At 41.2% G+C, this 17,049-nt stretch overlaps 1 protein-coding gene across 1 annotated transcript; it reads right to left on the reverse strand.

Annotated features, from left to right (window-relative positions):
* Nucleotides 1–1,459: 1,459 nt before the first annotated feature.
* DDX52 (DExD-box helicase 52) lies at nt 1,460–15,238 on the reverse strand. Its single transcript, XM_034752721.1, has 15 exons — nt 15,134–15,238; nt 14,403–14,667; nt 12,410–12,549; nt 11,211–11,396; nt 10,668–10,811; nt 9,847–9,958; nt 9,027–9,099; nt 8,645–8,848; nt 8,154–8,244; nt 6,926–7,048; nt 6,515–6,665; nt 6,003–6,078; nt 4,999–5,070; nt 3,743–3,835; nt 1,460–2,680 (listed from the first exon to the last, which is right to left on the reverse strand). Exons 1-15 carry the CDS (start codon nt 15,218–15,220, stop codon nt 2,596–2,598), a joined length of 1,902 nt encoding a protein of 633 aa, XP_034608612.1. The 5' UTR covers nt 15,221–15,238; the 3' UTR covers nt 1,460–2,595.
* Between the last annotated feature and the right edge of the window lie 1,811 nt (nt 15,239–17,049).

Genomic DNA, 17,049 nt, shown 5'->3' on the forward strand with positions numbered 1-17,049 from the left:
TAAAGAAACTCATTCCTTTTATGTAAGAGACTTGGCATCTCTCTCTGTTCTTATCTGGAAAAAGTACATCTACAGTAATAGCCAGTACAATTGTCATTTTTATATCCCATTAGCTACATCAGGCTAGAAGCTGTCCTGTGGATGCTTGATGCCCTGGGGAACAGCTTGAAGAAAGAAAAAAGCAGCATTAGTTTTTTTCCCACTGCAAGAAGTTACAAGAGTCCAGCTACCCCACAGCCCCCATTTCCCTCAAATTCCTGACCATTTGTGTGGATGGCAGCATCTTCTAGCTAAGGATGCATGCTACTCCTTTGCAGAGGAGCAGCAGTGCATGGGCTACAATACATGCACTGGTCCTGATGGTGGAATCCTGCCACAGTACTGGTGGAACCCAGCATCTCCCAGTATTGCCACTGTCCTCTCCCAGTACCAGGAAAAGCCGTAGTCGTTATACAGGACACTGTACAAATGCTTGCTAAGCTAGTTGATTTGGAATATGTTCAAGTCAATTTGCAACTCATCCCATTTTCAGAGTGCAGCAGGAGTATTACTGTATCTCTACACTTTAGTTGTGTTTGGCTAAAAGTACAGAAGTATTTTAACTTCAGCACTCTGTGATTAGGTGATGTGTGAGCTGCTAGGTAATCATGCAACTGTGCAGCAGTAGCTTATCTCTCTCCATGAGATCAGCAAGAAGCCTGCTCAGACATATTAGGAAGCACGAAAATTCCAGACTGTTCCTATTTGCCATCTTCCAGGTATAAAGACCATAAAAAATTATGGCATAAACATCACTAGATTAACGTAATAGTACATACTATGGGACACACAGCTGCTTAAGTTGCTCAGTGGTCTAGTGCTGGTTGTACTTCTTAGACTTTTAGAAACCACATATGAATATCTAACTCAGACCTCTTTCCTGCTATAGAAGCTGAACTGAGCTTCATGCAATTTTTTTGCAATAAATCCTTAAAAAAAATAAAATGCTGGCTGCAATGCGTGGACATTAACGATCCCATGACAGTGACTAGGAATTTTACCCAGGACCATGAGCTAAAAGTTTTCCTCCTGTTACTCTTATCCTCTGGCATGCACCACAGCAATTGGTTCACTGACAGTTACAATTTAGTAATGTTATTATGGGGAAGTGGTGGTAACCCTTCTATTTAAGATTGCCAAACACTTCCCATTATAATTTTTATCTCCAACTGGCATCTGTTGGTATTTTTTTGAGAGTTCTAAGGTCCTCTATGACTTTTAGTAGGGACTTGAAATTATTGCACTGGGGAAATCTTTTAGATGATAGGAGATGTATGAATTCAGACAGATTAGATTTCAGAACAAGACACCAATTTCTACATAATTCCTATTAAATGTATTGTTTTACAGGCACCATACAATAGACGTGTGAAAAGTAACGCAATCTGAGCCTAACTTGGAAATAAGCAGGAATCTGAAGTGACTGTTGATCAGTTTTTATTTTGTCTTACTTTACAAAATTTGTATCTTAGAAAATGGCTACAGACTTCAACAGAACAATCAGCAGTAGCCTACAGTAGATAGTTTATGCATGGCTGGGATCCATTTACAAAATGGATTAACGGTGACAAAGCCTCGAGGAGGTGGAACTTAGTGCGAGTATATTGCAGCCGAGCTATCCAATAACAAGGACAGTCACATGTGAAAGGATTATCCTTGTGAAGAAGCAGCCACTACTGCACTATTAGAACTACATGGTAAGGAAACAGTGTATGAACAGAGTGGGTTTAACAAGTTAAGAGGGAGCATAATGAAGGGTGGGGTGGTGTTCCTTTTCTTATGTAAAAAATCAAAGGAACGTCTGCATAGTTGTTCTGCAAAGGATATATGAACAGACTGAAGAATCTTTGTCTTAGAACTCTCCTGAAGATCCCGTTTATTCTATTTTGACCTTTAAGATTACCCCTACAATAAAGCTTCAATGGTGTTTTTACACTTGTTTGATATGCTTCTACTGCTGCGAGTGATGCCACACATCTATTTCAAATTGATTTATATGGAGAAAAAAAAAAGTAAATATAGTTTTAAGACTGGGTCTTTAAAGTCTATCCTGAACACAAAATGAACAGAAGCAATGTGCTTAAGGAAATCTTCAACAGCTATCCTTACCCAGCACAATAATAAAGCTTATGTGCTCTGATCTTACATATCTGACCCCCTTAGCCATAACTTTAGAAAATATTCGAAGGGTGGTTTTATACCTCAATCTAGAATAAACAGGGTTCTCAAGAAACGATAATGAACCACATAATACTTGTAACCCAAGCAGATGCTATTTGTGAGCGATTGCTCAGATGCTTGGCGTATTTCATTACAGGAGCATGCTCTTGCACTTCTATAAGAAGTACTCTGATGACTTCCTCCACCACTGTTCCATTAAGAATTTTGTGTTAACACTAAATATATATAAAAAAGGGAAGAAATGTTGGCAGTGAGTGATCACAGTCTCTGTCCCCAATCCTTTGCTGCCATCCTACATTTTCCATGTCTAAGATTCAGATAGGTGGTAGTTTCAAACTCAGTTTGTCATGTGGCAGGATCACTCATACAATGTAGTCAACTTTCTGAACCAGTCTGTAATTGAGAGTCTTTTTTTGCTTCCTTGGGTTTCTTTTCCTTAATACTTTTCTGGATAATTTTCCTAAGAGAAAGAACAAATTAGAGATTAATGCATCTAAGCATATTTATGTTTGAAAGATGAACCACGTATCCATCCGAACCACTCATTAGCCTCCCATTACAGATGTCTTTTTGCCCACTTACATCGCAGACTTTAACGTTCAGTGCACTTAATATAAAACAAGCATCTAACAGCAACAATCTCCAGATGTATTTATCTCTAATGCAGTACTGGGCCTTTGTGACCAAAGATAGTCAACTGTGCCAGATCCCCATGTACACAAACAGGGACTCAAATTAGACCAATAAACCAGTTTTCACATGGTCCTAAAATAGGGGATGAGTTTATACCATCATCATTTAAACATTCATCATTTGTAGTAACCCAGTGTCCCATCCAGTAACCTTCTTTTGCCTCTTCAAATGAGCAATAGTTTCTCTTCATCTTATGTCACACTGAGACGTGTGTCTCTGCCAGTCAAGCCCAAGCCCTTGGAAATCTGTTCCACTGGCCCAGAGAGAGAGAGAGATTCTAGGCCTTCTTGATTGCAGAGGTTAAGCCACCGTGAACTGTGACTACAGGTTTGTTATTTAATATTTCATATTTTTAAAAAACTTCCAGGAAGAGGAGTGGATTGGCTCGGGTGATTGACAGTTGTCTGGAGAGCTGTACTTCAAGATCACAGGTTCAAATTCAACCCAGCTTCATAATGAGCTAAATTGCTACCATCCAATAGTTGTTTGGTGGCACGAAGAGTCACCACCATAAATTGGCATCCTTACTAGCAGTCTCAGCAGAGAGGTCAAGGACTGAATTGGCTACTGAGATTGGACCAGCGGTGAGCCATCCAGTTCAGGTATGAAGCACGCTGACAGGGCAACATGGGGAAGCTTGCACTGCTGGTGCCATTGCTGAACCTACGTTGTGGATAACGTATCTAGAGCTGTCAACTGAGCTATCCATGTAAACAGCAAATTCACATACAATTCTCTTTTTTTTTAAATCTGAAGTTCACTCTCTCCCTGTAGGTAAATAAAAACAGATTATCCCTCAGGCCCTTTAGAAAGAAACTATGGTACATACTTTTTTTTCTTGGCTTTTTCTAATAAGTACTGAGGAGTGGTACGAATGTGCTCCCTCTCCAATGGTTTCTTAATCAGCTTCTTCTTTTGTTTGCTGAATATGGCATTTAAGAAAATAAGATTAAGGCTCTGTTAAAGGCAAGCGCAACATCTGAAATAAACGTACTAGGTACTTACAATACCTGCAGATCCTCCAAAAAAAAATTCTCAACAACTAATGCAAATTTTGTACAGCTGGTTTATTCCAAGGATTTAACAATTCAGCCAGCTCCCTCTTTTGGAGTTTCCCCTCCTCTATCCTTGTCCCAGAGTGGCTGCCTTCCTTTGGACAATTAAGCCCATCTTTATTTTAAATAAGTTTTAAAAATATTATGCATTGCTGAAACACATGTGGAAGAAGGTATATATAAACAGATTTCTAGCTTTGTGTTAAAAGTGGTCAGACCTACATGAAAAAAAGATACAAGTAGTGTTTTTTTTTTTTAATAAAACACATTGAAAATTTCAGCAAATGTCCAGAAACAATCTTAGCAGCTGTCACACAAATCACAAGGAGAACTTAGCAGTGTTAGAGGCTGGCAGTCCTCTAGGATTTTATGCTCATTAGGGTTCTGATCCTGCAATGAGTGCCACCTATGCAAAACTCACAGCAGGACCGGGGATGCTAGCAGCAGATTCTTAGAAGCCTGAGGCTTCAAAGGGGATAATTGTTTTTCTAGAATTTAAGGCGAGTGTTTTCTTAAAAAAGAAACTCTGGTAACAGCTATTTTTATTCCTAAAAGTGCAGCTGTAGATTTGCCCATGTAAACTTGTAAAATAATCAGAAGGAAGAAAAACTAGAATCATATTCCCTTACAGCAAAACATGCCTTGTTTTGTTTCTAACTGGCCAATGGAATCATTCAGACTAAAAATGAAAATATCTCTATTTAGTTTGTTAAGTTCAAACTACTAAAGAAGTTAATTTTTGGAAGTCTCGTCCTGCTTTTATCCACACAACACATCATTTAATTATGTTTACTAATGTGTTTTGCTCACATCTGTTCAATGCACCTGGTGCTACAAACAAAAGGCCAACATCAAACTTCACCCCCCCCCATTTTAACTACCCTTCATAAAAATGTCAAATATTAATTCTGACAATACGTATGAAAAGTTGAAAGCACCCGCACAGAGAGAGCAATATCTAACAGATTGCTTGCAACTCTCCTAATCTCAAATGTGTCACAAATCACAAGGAGAACTAAAGCAACCTTACCTTTGCAGTTTGTGGAAGGTTTTTATATAGTCTGGCACAGGACAGCCAGCCTGCTGGATAACGTTGGCTACACTGGAAGAGAGAAGGGGGGAAATATCAAATAAAGTTCTGAATTCCTGAGTAGATATATAGTTGTTTAATGCAGAACAGCTATTTCTAGGAAGCAGTTAGGTTACTTCTCATCTGCAATGAAAAAAAATGAGCCAGGGAAGTTTGAAGCAGAAAGAGAAAACAGTAACAATCAAATGATATGGATGAAAACAAACACTCAAGTTCACTGGCTTGTAATGAACTGAAACTAAAATTCCATTAGTCTAGTAACTATGGTAGGTAAATGACTGGAGTAATGAGAACCCAAAAAGGAACGTTTTGCCAAAGACTTAATTCACAAGCATCAGTAGGCTAAGGGATGAGACTAGGATTGTAGGTTCAAAACCACTGCAGAATGCAGAAGCTTTTTGAAAAAACTAAATCAGCAGTTTTGTTTGATAGTGCAAGGAAGAGACTTAAGAGGACCAAAAAAATAGCACCCACAGCTATGTAGCAGACCAGGTCAATTGCATTGGCCTTACTGCTATTAAAAAGTCACATGTTCACCAATTCCACTAATGTGCCCTGATAGTTCACTGTATGCTTATAAACTGTGCTGTTAATATATCAGTCCCTTGTATTACCGTTATTGGGTTTGAGTGCAGCAAGTGCGAGGACACTGAATTCGCTATCAGTGCATTCACAAAACGCGCTAAGGTTAAGCTTCCCACACTAAAGGGTAATTTGGTGACAGATCACCTTGCAGGTCCAAATATGGAGAGCTGACACTGAAACTTCACACATAAGTATTTTTATATACTTTGGGGTGGGTACAAAAAGTATGAAAATGTTATGCTGGGGTGAGCACTTTAATACCAAACACACAACCATTTGGTAATTGTCTGTCCTGAGAAAGAATCCCGCAATGTGGGAGTGAAACTTAAGGACCATCACTGTCACATTTCCCAATTTACCTTCGTAATAAAGGTTTATCATCTTCAGTAAAAAAAGTAACTGCTTTTCCTGTGTGTCCTGCTCTTCCAGTACGACCTGTCAAAGACCAATAAAGTTAAGAGTTTTTACTTTAATACTTTCCAGCAGCTTAATGAAGAGATAATTCTTCCTCCCTATCACCAAGTGCAGTTTGCCAATATATGACTTAGTAGTTTTCACTTAGCGATGTAGTTCGTAGTGAGTAAGAGTAATAAGTTGCAACTACGAAGGATATAAAAAACACTTTACAAAAAAGAATTAAGCATCATAAAACCTCTGGGAGATAGGCAAGAAACCCAGTTTTACAGATGGACGGACGGAAGCATGAAGTAGGTTAAATGATGTGGCAAAGTCAGTGTCAGAGTTGGGGTAATCCAGGAGGCTGGATGCCAAGATTTCTACTCTAAACACCAGACAACACTCTCCATTCAAAAGCTAACACAGACAGAGAATGAGTCCACACATCCTGCTTTGTCAAAGAACACTTACTCACCTATCCTGTGGATGTATTCCACGGCACTGGTTGGGAAGTCATAGTTAATGACCATATTCACTCCTTTGAAGTCAATCCCTCGTGCTAGCAAGGCTGTGCAGATGAGCACCCAAATCTTCCCAGCTCTGAAACTGTGTACTACATTATCTCTCTGGTGAAACACAAATTGTGCAAGTGACCGACAAATTAGCAGCTTGAGAACGGAAGAGGTATCGATATCTGCCAACATTATACTCAACAGTAAGTCCAATTCCCACCCTCCCTCCAAACAGAAGACTCCACAGTCATGACACAAGACCACTTGTCCCACTTAACTACCGCAGATAGATGTTCTAGTTTTTACATGACAGCATGTACAATCTGCTTTCTGAACAGTTTCTGTCCAAGACAACGATATTTACGGACTCCTACCTGTTGCTGTGTTTTGTCTGCATGGATGACATCCACATTGATCCCTTCATAAATGAGCTCATGAAAGAGCTCTTTAGCCCTTTCAATGGACTGCACAAAAACAAGGACAGGAGGAGTGAATCCCTGCAAGAGAACAAGCTTGTGTAAGGTTTCTGCTTACAAGTCCTTTTCCCATCTCAGTTCAACTTCAGTACTGTGCAGCCATGGATTTAATCAGCCTGCATAGTTTACATTTCAGACGGTGATTTTTGACTGATAAAACTCTCCTGAGGCCTGGATTAAGCAGATTCTGACTTAGATGAATTACACCTGGGCTTTGGGATGAGGACTAAATTTGCCTCATAGAAAGCAACCATCTGTTTTTCAATCTAGAACAGAGGTGAGCAAACTACGGCCTGCGGGCCACATCTGGCCCGCAAGACCCTCCTGCCCGGCCCCTAAGCTCCTGGTCTGCGAGGTTAGCCCCCGGTCCCTCCCCTGTTGTGCCCCCCTCCCCCACAGCCAGCACAAGGGTCTGGGTGGCGGGCTGTGAGCTCCCGAGGCAGCACAGCTGCAGTGCCCGGCCCGACCTGGTGCCCTGTGCTGCATGGCTGGTTACAGTCTGGCGGCATGGCTGCCTGTCCTGGGGCAGCCACGCCGCCAGCCACCGGTGCTCCAGGCAGCACGGTAAGGGGACAGGGAGCGGGGGGGCTGGGAGGGTTGGATAGAGGGCAGGGATGGGGGGGTTGGGTCAGGAGGCAGGAGAGGGGGGGTTGGATGGGGCAGCGGGGGGGGGGCAGTTAGGGCAGGGGGCAGTCAGGGACAGAGAGAAGTGGGGGTTGGATGGGGCAGGGGTTCCAGGGGGGCTGTCAGAGAGTGAGAAGGGGGGGGGGGTAGATAGGGGGCGGGGGCCAGGCCACGCGTGGCTGTTTGGGGAGGCACGGCCTCCCCTAACCGGCCTGCCATACAATTTCAGAAACGCGATGCAACCCTCAGGCCAAAAAGTTTGCCCGCCCCGATCTAGAAGAAAGATCGAGCAGCTATATGACTACAAAACAAAAAAAATACATTTTCAAGTAAAATTTAGTTTACAATGAATTGTAAAAATTCTGTCTCTATTTTACTTGAGTGTGGGTTAAAAAACAGACCAAAATATACACTCGCTCTTTCCAATGCAGCACATGGTGCACCACAGCAGAGTTAGTAAGTTAATAAGCAAGGAGGAAGGTGCTCTGTCACCCATAACTACCTTTTTAACTAGATCTCTCATTGCCAGTAGTTTTCCTGTCTCTGAGCCAACAAACAAGAGCTCTTGATCTACTGTCTCCGCTGCAGAGTTTCTGAAACAAAAATCAAATCACACAGAAATAAGTCATTGTTAGTGTCTTACAGGTATAAGACGTTTACTACTGAGAAAAGAAATACTTCACATCTTGCAGTAATTTCTCCAATACACCCTCCTCCGCAAGGTAATGCTCCCTTCTCTCAGCAATTAAATACTCAAAGCAGAACAGTACCGTCCCCTGTTGCACAAAAAGGACCCATACATGCATAATACTGCCCCGCAGATCTGATCGTTGAGATGTCTGAAACTGTGGCAGCAGGTGAACAGCTGAGGAATATACAACTAAATGGAGAGGAGATGCAAGTAGTTCTCTGCCTACGTAGGGGCCAACAGCTGGCTGAACGAGACAGGAGATCCCACAAGAAAGAAGACCGAGTCAATACCTGCACACTTACCTTGCTCCAACAGACACCAAAATGACATTGTCCAGGTTGAGTTTGCACCATTGCTCTACATCGAATGCAAAGGTTGCGCTGAACAAGGCTCTTTTGACAACATGGGACGTGCAAGCGAGGAAGATGGAAGCTAACTGGTCTCTGAACCCCGACTTCCCATCTTCAAATAGTTTGTCTGACTCATCAACCACCAACCATTCAACTCTAGGAAAAACAAGACTTTTTGTTCAATAGTAGCAGCTTATACGGGAGAAAAATACAAGTCCTGAAAGGACATCATAGGTTTAAATTTTGTGCATGCATAGATCTAGCACTTGTTCAGAGATTCTGACAGGAAGAAAGTCACTAGCAAAAACAAACTTAAAAAAACCCCTCTTCATACCTTGTCAAGTCTATGACTGGAGGATCTTGTTTCAGCAAATAAATGAGTCTGTTTGGAGTAGTCACTAGTATATCTATAGAAAAAGCAAAACAACGTTAAAGAGAAGCAGGAGGGGAAAATAGCATGTTGAAATAGATACACAGCATGGTCTGAGCACAGATCTTGGACCCAAGAGCACTAATCCCTGACCTGACACTGATTTGCTGAGAGGCCTTGGGCAAGTCACTTCATCTCCCTGTGTTTCTGATTACCACATCTGTAAAAGTGGAGCTGTTCATTTTTATTCATTTACTTTAAACATAAGGGTGTTGTGAGGATTTGTTAACATCCAGAGTTATATAAAAGGTAAGTCTTGTTAAGTAGATATAGTTCACAACGTGCGGTGGATAAGATTCTGATGGCAGAGCCCAATGATTCTGCATTAATAAGCCACCACAAAACACTGAAGTGGTTGCCACTCTCTGCTTTCCATAACTAAACTCAGCTACATGCCTGTATTCCAACAATCAATGAATGAATGACACAGCACAGTTAGTTATCAGAGTGCTTATTTTCTCCTCACTACCCCAAGGTGCTTTTCCAGTATTCAAGTGGCATTTGTTTTGTACAGCAGAGGTAGCTCTCCCCTTTTTAATTTCTGGAGCTATTTCTCCTCCACCTCTTTTAACGGCTTGATTCCAAGGATATTGTATTCACAGAAGCAAGTGACTACAGGACTTGGATGGCACTTACTGACCTGTTTAACTCATACATCACTTAAAACTTGTGTTCTAGGTTTCAAAGACTTCAGAGAATCCCTATGCATCATAAGAATGATTACCAAATTTCTGAGATGATTTGGGCCCAAACTTCTTGGTTGCTTCAGTTGCTTTATGGATCATATGTATTCTGAATCCAGTCCCCTCAGACAGCTTTACTAGCTCTCGGTGGGTCTGAAATATACAACAATACACAGCGGGGTAGCTTTTGGAACAACAACAAAGACATACAAACCTACACAGAGTGCAATACATACACGGTTTCAAAAACCACTCAGATTTCAGATTGTCTCGGGGGAAAAAAAGACAACAACTTTTAAATTGAAGTATTTTTGACATCACAAAACTCAGGCTTCCAACCTGAATTATTCACTTGCACAAAATTCTCCCCACAGGTCTGCATGCCACAGTTTGACTCTTACTGGCTGCTCTCACTACATATATAAAACTCCCATTGACGTAAAATGGAACCCCACAAACAAAGAAGAAATTGATTACTTGAGTTAAGATTAATACTCGAAAGGATGTTTTTGCCTCAAATACACAAAATAAAGTAGCACTAACATCTCCTGTGCTTATCTGCTGAAGCATAACTGTTAAAAGTTGTAATGGAATTTTAAAACAAGATCCAGGAGTCTTGAGTCCCAGTCTCCTGTTTTAACCATGTCTTTACATTTCATAATACCTCACAGCGTAGTAGGCATAGAAGACAGACATTTCTTTAAACATTCTTTCATATACACTTGAATTTTATCAGATAAAGTCTAGGGTAGGAAAGAAAAACAGGTCCACCAAGCTTCTGTTTTTCTGAACCAGAATAATGGGAGTACTTACAAATACAGTGTATAATTATTTTATGACAACTTAAAAAAAAAGTCGCTACCTGACTAGCAAGTTCTCGAGTAGGCGATATGATCAGAGCTCTAAATCCTTTATTCATAGGTTGTTTCAGATGTGTTAAAATAGGAATGCTAAAAGCCAAAGTCTTTCCTGATCCAGTGGGAGCTGAAGCCAGAAGTTCCCGACCCTATGAATATAAAACAGGAAAAAGCTGAACATTTACATTTCGTGTTTTTTATTAAATGCAAAAAACTGCATTAACCAAAAAAAAAAAAAAAAAACCAAAAAAAAAAAAAATCAGGAAATGCAGAAGTTAAGCTTCTCACACTGGTGTTACCTCAACCATATTGCACCTACTGCAAGTTGAGGTTATATTTAAACTGCCTTCCTAGCAATACAAAATACTGACTTCGAGGAAGTTAAGATATAGATGTTTCCACTAGTTATACCACCACAAGATTTGAGTATGAACTACAGTACTATGTTTACTCTATTTTAAAATAACATTTTTATGTCCCCAATGGGAACTCTCTGTCCGAGTCATACCATCTCATTGTATATCTAAGTGTAAGACAAGGAGACTTACATGAAGCATGACTGGAATGGCTTGCATCTGAATTGGCGTAGGGACCTGGAAGCCAGCAGCTTGAATATTCTGCATTATTTTAGACTGGATTTTATATTCTGCTTGAAGCTGCTCAAATGTGGCAATTGGTTCGGGGAGATCTGTTCCTTGGATACTAATCTTGTGTTTATTTCTGAAATGGTTTATCTAGAAGGCAAAAATTTAAAAATTATGCAACATGTCAGAAAATAATAGCAGCCACTTTGTTCTTCAATAATACAATTTCAGATATGAGGCTTAATCAATTTAACACCTTTACGAAGGTAGTATTTTACAGATGTGAAAATGTGACTTGAACAAGGTCACATAGGGAGAACTGACGTCAGAACTGAAAGTAGGACCCAAGTCTCCTGATTCCCATTCCTATTCTCTTAACAGCCACACCAGGATGCCTCCCCAAAAAGCCCCATAAATATAGTTTTCAAACTTAATGCTTTTAAAACCATTTCCTAGAAGAAAATTACAGAACAGTCACAACCTTTACAGCTTTATTGTCAGCATTTAAGTTTCTCCATTAACAGCTGCTATACTACAGATAAAGACACTGATCCTGCAAAGACTTATTCGTGTGCTTAAATTTACACATAGGAATACAGTAGAACTGACCAGTCAACCACACACCTCATATGTAACAGGAAGTACACAATCAGGTAGCAGCAGAGACACACACACACAAAGATAAATACAATACTGTGTTAAACGGTCAACTACTAAAAAATAAAGAGAATGCAGCATTTTTCTTCTGCATAGTAACATTTCAAAGCTGTATTAAGTCAATGTTCAGTTGTAAACTTTTGAAAGAACAACCATAACGTTTTGTTCAGTTAGGAACATTTCAGAGTTACGAACAACCTCCATTCCCGAGGTGTTCATAACTCTGAGGTTCTACTGTAGTCCACTATTTACGTGCATTAACTTAATCACTTCAACAAGTCTTTGTATAGAATCATAGCTAGAGTCATTAACTGACCCTAGATTAAGTTCCTTTTTGTGACACTAGTAAGTTATGCACATCTGGATCAATTTTCCAATTCTTTTGTCACACTATACTGACTTCATCACAAAAGACGACACAGCAAATGACTGAAGCTTCCAGATGATATGCTCATACAAGTGAGCACACAACTATTTTTAGCTACATTTAAATAAGCAAGCCTCACCTTTTGCTGTCTGAGTTGTTCCAGTTTCTCTGCAGTGGGTTTCTTTTCCCCCTTTTCTCTTGTATCTTTAATCTTTGTTTCCAAAGAGGACATCCACAATATCCCATCATGTTCCATGTCAGAACTGACTGAAACAGGTTCTAAAAGTTTCAATGAATGTGCATTATTAAAAAAAAAAAATCACGTCAAAGAATAACGTAGTAAGAGGAACTGACATTAGGAGCTTGATTTTAAGACCAATGAAATCAATGGTAATGTTCCCACTGACTCCAATGGTTGCAGAATCAGCCTTAGTTCTGCATTCTTGCAAGATTATTTCATTAGCCCTGAACTCAGCCTGCCAAAAAATCTCTCCAGTCTCTTCTGGCCAAGAACATAGCTGGTAATTTCCACAGATTTTTATCATAAAATAATTTACAGACCAATTAATTTGCATTTGTATCAGCATCTATTATTCATTTATTTACACCCTAAAAGTGCTAGGTACTTTAAGGGCATGTAAGATGATAAAGATGCTTGCCCCCACCCCACCACCAAAAGTTTGTAATCTAAAAAGAAAAAAGCACCTGAAAGTTATGGAAAAGGGATACAAGAAGAGCTGAACTCCAGAAGAATAATTTATTCAATAAATAATGCTTTCATTTACATTATTTTACTACAATTATTCCATGCCATATTTGTTAAATAAATGAATTGACAATTTGTTTTCAATATTCAATCATGCTAGATACAAGGTATCAAAAGAGCAGTGGTGGTGATATTATGCAATTTCATGACTTACACCAGGAGCCCTTTGCCCATATACTGCTATTCCTATACTGTTAAAATGCTCCTGGCATAGATGTAATTATTTACTGGCAAAGCTGAGGTTTGTACCAACATAGTAAAACTGCCCCCACAATGCAAACAAGTTATACTGGTAAAAGTGCAATACTGCCATATAACTGTGTCTATCCTAGGGGCATCTGCTGGCACAGCTATACCAGTCAGGGCTCTCAACTCTTCACACCCAACAGACGTAGCTATAGTAGCAACAGTCTATCACATGACCTGGCTTTATTGTTTTATCATTAAGTAAGATGTCTTTATATGCTATGTTCTTTTTTCCATGGAGTTATTACTTCTCCTACCTATAGACTCCAATATGGTTTGCATCCAGATATAATCATAATTGCAGTCTAGAAGACCTAACTGAAAAGCACCCTACACCTCCAACCTAACTACTAAACTAAACAGAGAAGAATACTGCCAGTCGCAACCATGAGCATAGCCCCCTGGCAGAATTCAGATAAGACATCATGGCCTTGTGTACAGTATAGTTAAAGCAGGACAACATCCCTAGAGCTGAGGCAGTTGTCCTAGTACAAGTGTGCTCATACTGGCATAACTTAGTCCCATACAAGGAAGGGAATAAGTTAAACCCATATAAGGCACCTTTATTCCAGCGTAACTGCATCCACTCCCAAAAGCAACATAGTTATACTGGAACAAAATACTGGAGATGAGGCTTTGAGAGACTTCAGCAGTTAGCTAATTTAGATGGAAGAATTCTGCAGCATCCTGGCACCTCTCTCTTTTCTTTTTTTAGAAAGAGAGTGGGACTATCTGGACAGTGTTATCAGAGTTCAGTATTACTAAAATACAAAGACATCAGTGAGCAACTTATTTTTAAATTAATCTTAGTGAGAAATTTAACTCAGAAGGCAAGGAATTAAGAAAACTGTTGTTTTAAAAACAACAAACCTTAGGAAAATTACCTTTTGCATAGCAAATATTTAAAACAATGACAAGAATCAAGTACTAGTCTTTTAGAGCTTGTATTCCTTCACAAGAGTTTCATGGCATTTGTTATAACCCAATTTATTAGTGTTAGAAATTTCTTTTGCTTGGTAATTCCTACACTTGTTCATACAAGTCAGATTTGTTAGTGAAGTCCAGTTTCTGTTATGTAAGCAATTGGAGCACATTCTCTTGTACAGAAGAATCTCACTACCTTGGGTCTTTCTCTTCCTTTTCTTCCCTTCGAAGTTCCCTGTGTCTTGTTTTCTCTTCCTTGCAGTGCCTGCATTAAGCCTCTCTTCAGAGTCATCTGCTTTCTCATCCATGTGCGATTCAAGTCGCTGTATTTTAGCTTTGGATTTCTTGGAGCCATTTGTTCCCAGGCCATTTTCAGAAATACTTGGAAGCTTTGTATCTTTGCTTCCAAAAAAGTCAAGACTCTCTGGAGAGTCAAATTCAGCGTCTCTCACTTTTACCACCTGAAATTTAAACAAAAACAAACAAACAAACAACTCAACCGACTGAATGAACTGTTCCAGTATCAATGAAAAGTGCATTGCACTGACTAGTCTAACAAACACCAAAGCGGGCCAGAACCAGGAACCGAGGAAGGGATCCTGAGGGCAGATCATCCAGCAAGAGCGGGGGGAGGGGAGGGCAGAACCAGAATCTGGGCGGGGGAACCATCAGGGCCAGAGACAGAAGCGGGCAGGCATCAGGACCAGCCACCGAGCAATACCAGGGACCAGGACTGGGCACCCAGCTAGAGACCCGGCCCCGGAGATCGGGCCGAGACTCAGGGCCAGAACCAGGGACCGGGAAATCGGCCAAGGAGCCAGAACCAGCCCATCACGCCAGAGCCGGGGCAGGGGGGCCAGAACCACGGGACCCGGCCCCGGGGCGGGCGGAACCAGGCAGCGGCCGCGGCCCCGGGGCGGGCGGTACCTTGAAGCGCCGGGCGTCCTGGCTGAAGCGCTTCAGATCGAACCTGGCGCCAGCCCCCAGCTTCCGGAAGAGCCCGTAGGCATCCATCTTTGCCCGGCATGCACCGCGGCGCTTCCCAGCATGCTCTGCGCGGCACATGGGCCGGAACGCGGCGCTACCCGGCATGCTCTGCGGCTGAGAGCTGCCCTTTGCTCCGCAAAGATGGGTCCGGGAGGAGAAAATCGTCACTTCCGGCTAGATCAAAGGCCAGAAGCTCCCTTCCCCCCAGGGCACATGTCAGCTACGGGTCCCTCGCAGCCCCGTCCGCGTGGCTTTGCCCGGCTGCTCCCAGGGTGACGTGGTGATGTCATGGCAACACACTGCCGTGTGACGTGAGGCGGTCACAGCATCACATGATCCCAGTGCAACGTAACGGCATCCTAGCAACACGCTGCATGGCAGCGTTGCGTCACGGTGACACGTCACGGGATGGTGTGATACCCCCGACGTGATGTAATGCTGTCATTTCTTTCTTTAGCGTTTGCATGTTCGCCCAGCCATAGGGTCTTGAGTGGCCAAGTGGGGCTCTCGGGGGGCAGCACTGACCTTGGGTGGCGGGCACAGCACACCTAGACAATGTGTATCATTGTTAACTCTGGTCTGGGCTGCAGCTACAGCTTGGACTGTGTTGTCCTGGAGATTGTATCGAAACGGTGTGTAATGGTGCCCTTGCGATACAAGCTAGTGCATCATGATGCCCAGTCATTATATCAAGCCGAAATGACATCACGTCACTTTGCTGCGATCAGCGTGCAGTGCTCCTGTATGAAAATGTAACCCGTGTGCCTTAAAAATATCATTACATCAGGACATAGCTGTCTCCCTATGAACTTTTTGAGATAAGATGTTATTGCACAACGTGAAAAATGCACTTGTCCACTAGTTGGTGAAAAGAGGGACCTGGTAAGTAAAGTGCTACAACAAGGTGTGCGGCAAGAGAATTTAACCATATGGCGTTAAACCAAATTGCATCAAAAAAAAATGTCAAAAGGTTATTTCACAGTGTAACAGTAAGTGATACTGTTGTTGCAAAACATCACCATATTGCAACAAAATGTTATTTTGACAACAGACCTGTCTTAACAGGATGCCGTTGTAACAAGATGTCATTATACTGTGCCAAATGATTGTATAAAAATGTCTTCATTGCGGCAGTATGATATTGTTGCATTAAAATGACACCATCTTGAATCAAATGATGTTCTGCTGAAACATTAAATCACATCAGATCAAATTGTCATGTAGGTGGGATGGTGATACCTGTAAAAGCCTCCATGAATGAAATTAATTCCCCCAAACTACAGTAACTCTGACTTTCACTATATGGTATCTTTTGCATCTGGAGTCTCTTTAACTGACGGATAATCTTTGTGAAGTTTCATTATTTAAAAAAACAGTAGTAATCACTAAGCCTCTTTTAAAAATGTCACTTCAAGTCATTAGGGGGACTCATGCATACTTGATTCCCAATGACCTTTTGCCATATATAAATATTAGTACCACATGGTGGCACTATGGGTGCCTGTGAAACAGGATTGCATCCTTCTATACTGGCTGCTTCTAGGGTTTGGCCCAGCAAATGCTTACATTCTATTATTCCTTCCTTCAGGAAAACGCTCTCATAGATTAGGACATGCCCAGTCGAGATCTAATAGATGAATTTTTTATTAAAATGATTGCAAACAAACAAAAAATAACCAAACCAAACCCAACATTTGGAACTAACAAGATGTTTGCTGATCATCACTCTTCACTCTGCTTGTATGTTATATTCCTTCCTCCTTAACCCTATGTTTGTCTTGTCTAGACCGCAAGTTCTTCAGGGCAGAGAATGTCTCTTATGTTTGGACAGGGTCTACTACATTGGCGCCCTGATC

This window comes from Trachemys scripta, chromosome 18 (genome assembly GCF_013100865.1).
Source record: "Trachemys scripta elegans isolate TJP31775 chromosome 18, CAS_Tse_1.0, whole genome shotgun sequence".
In the NCBI taxonomy this organism is placed as follows: Eukaryota; Metazoa; Chordata; order Testudines; family Emydidae; genus Trachemys; species Trachemys scripta.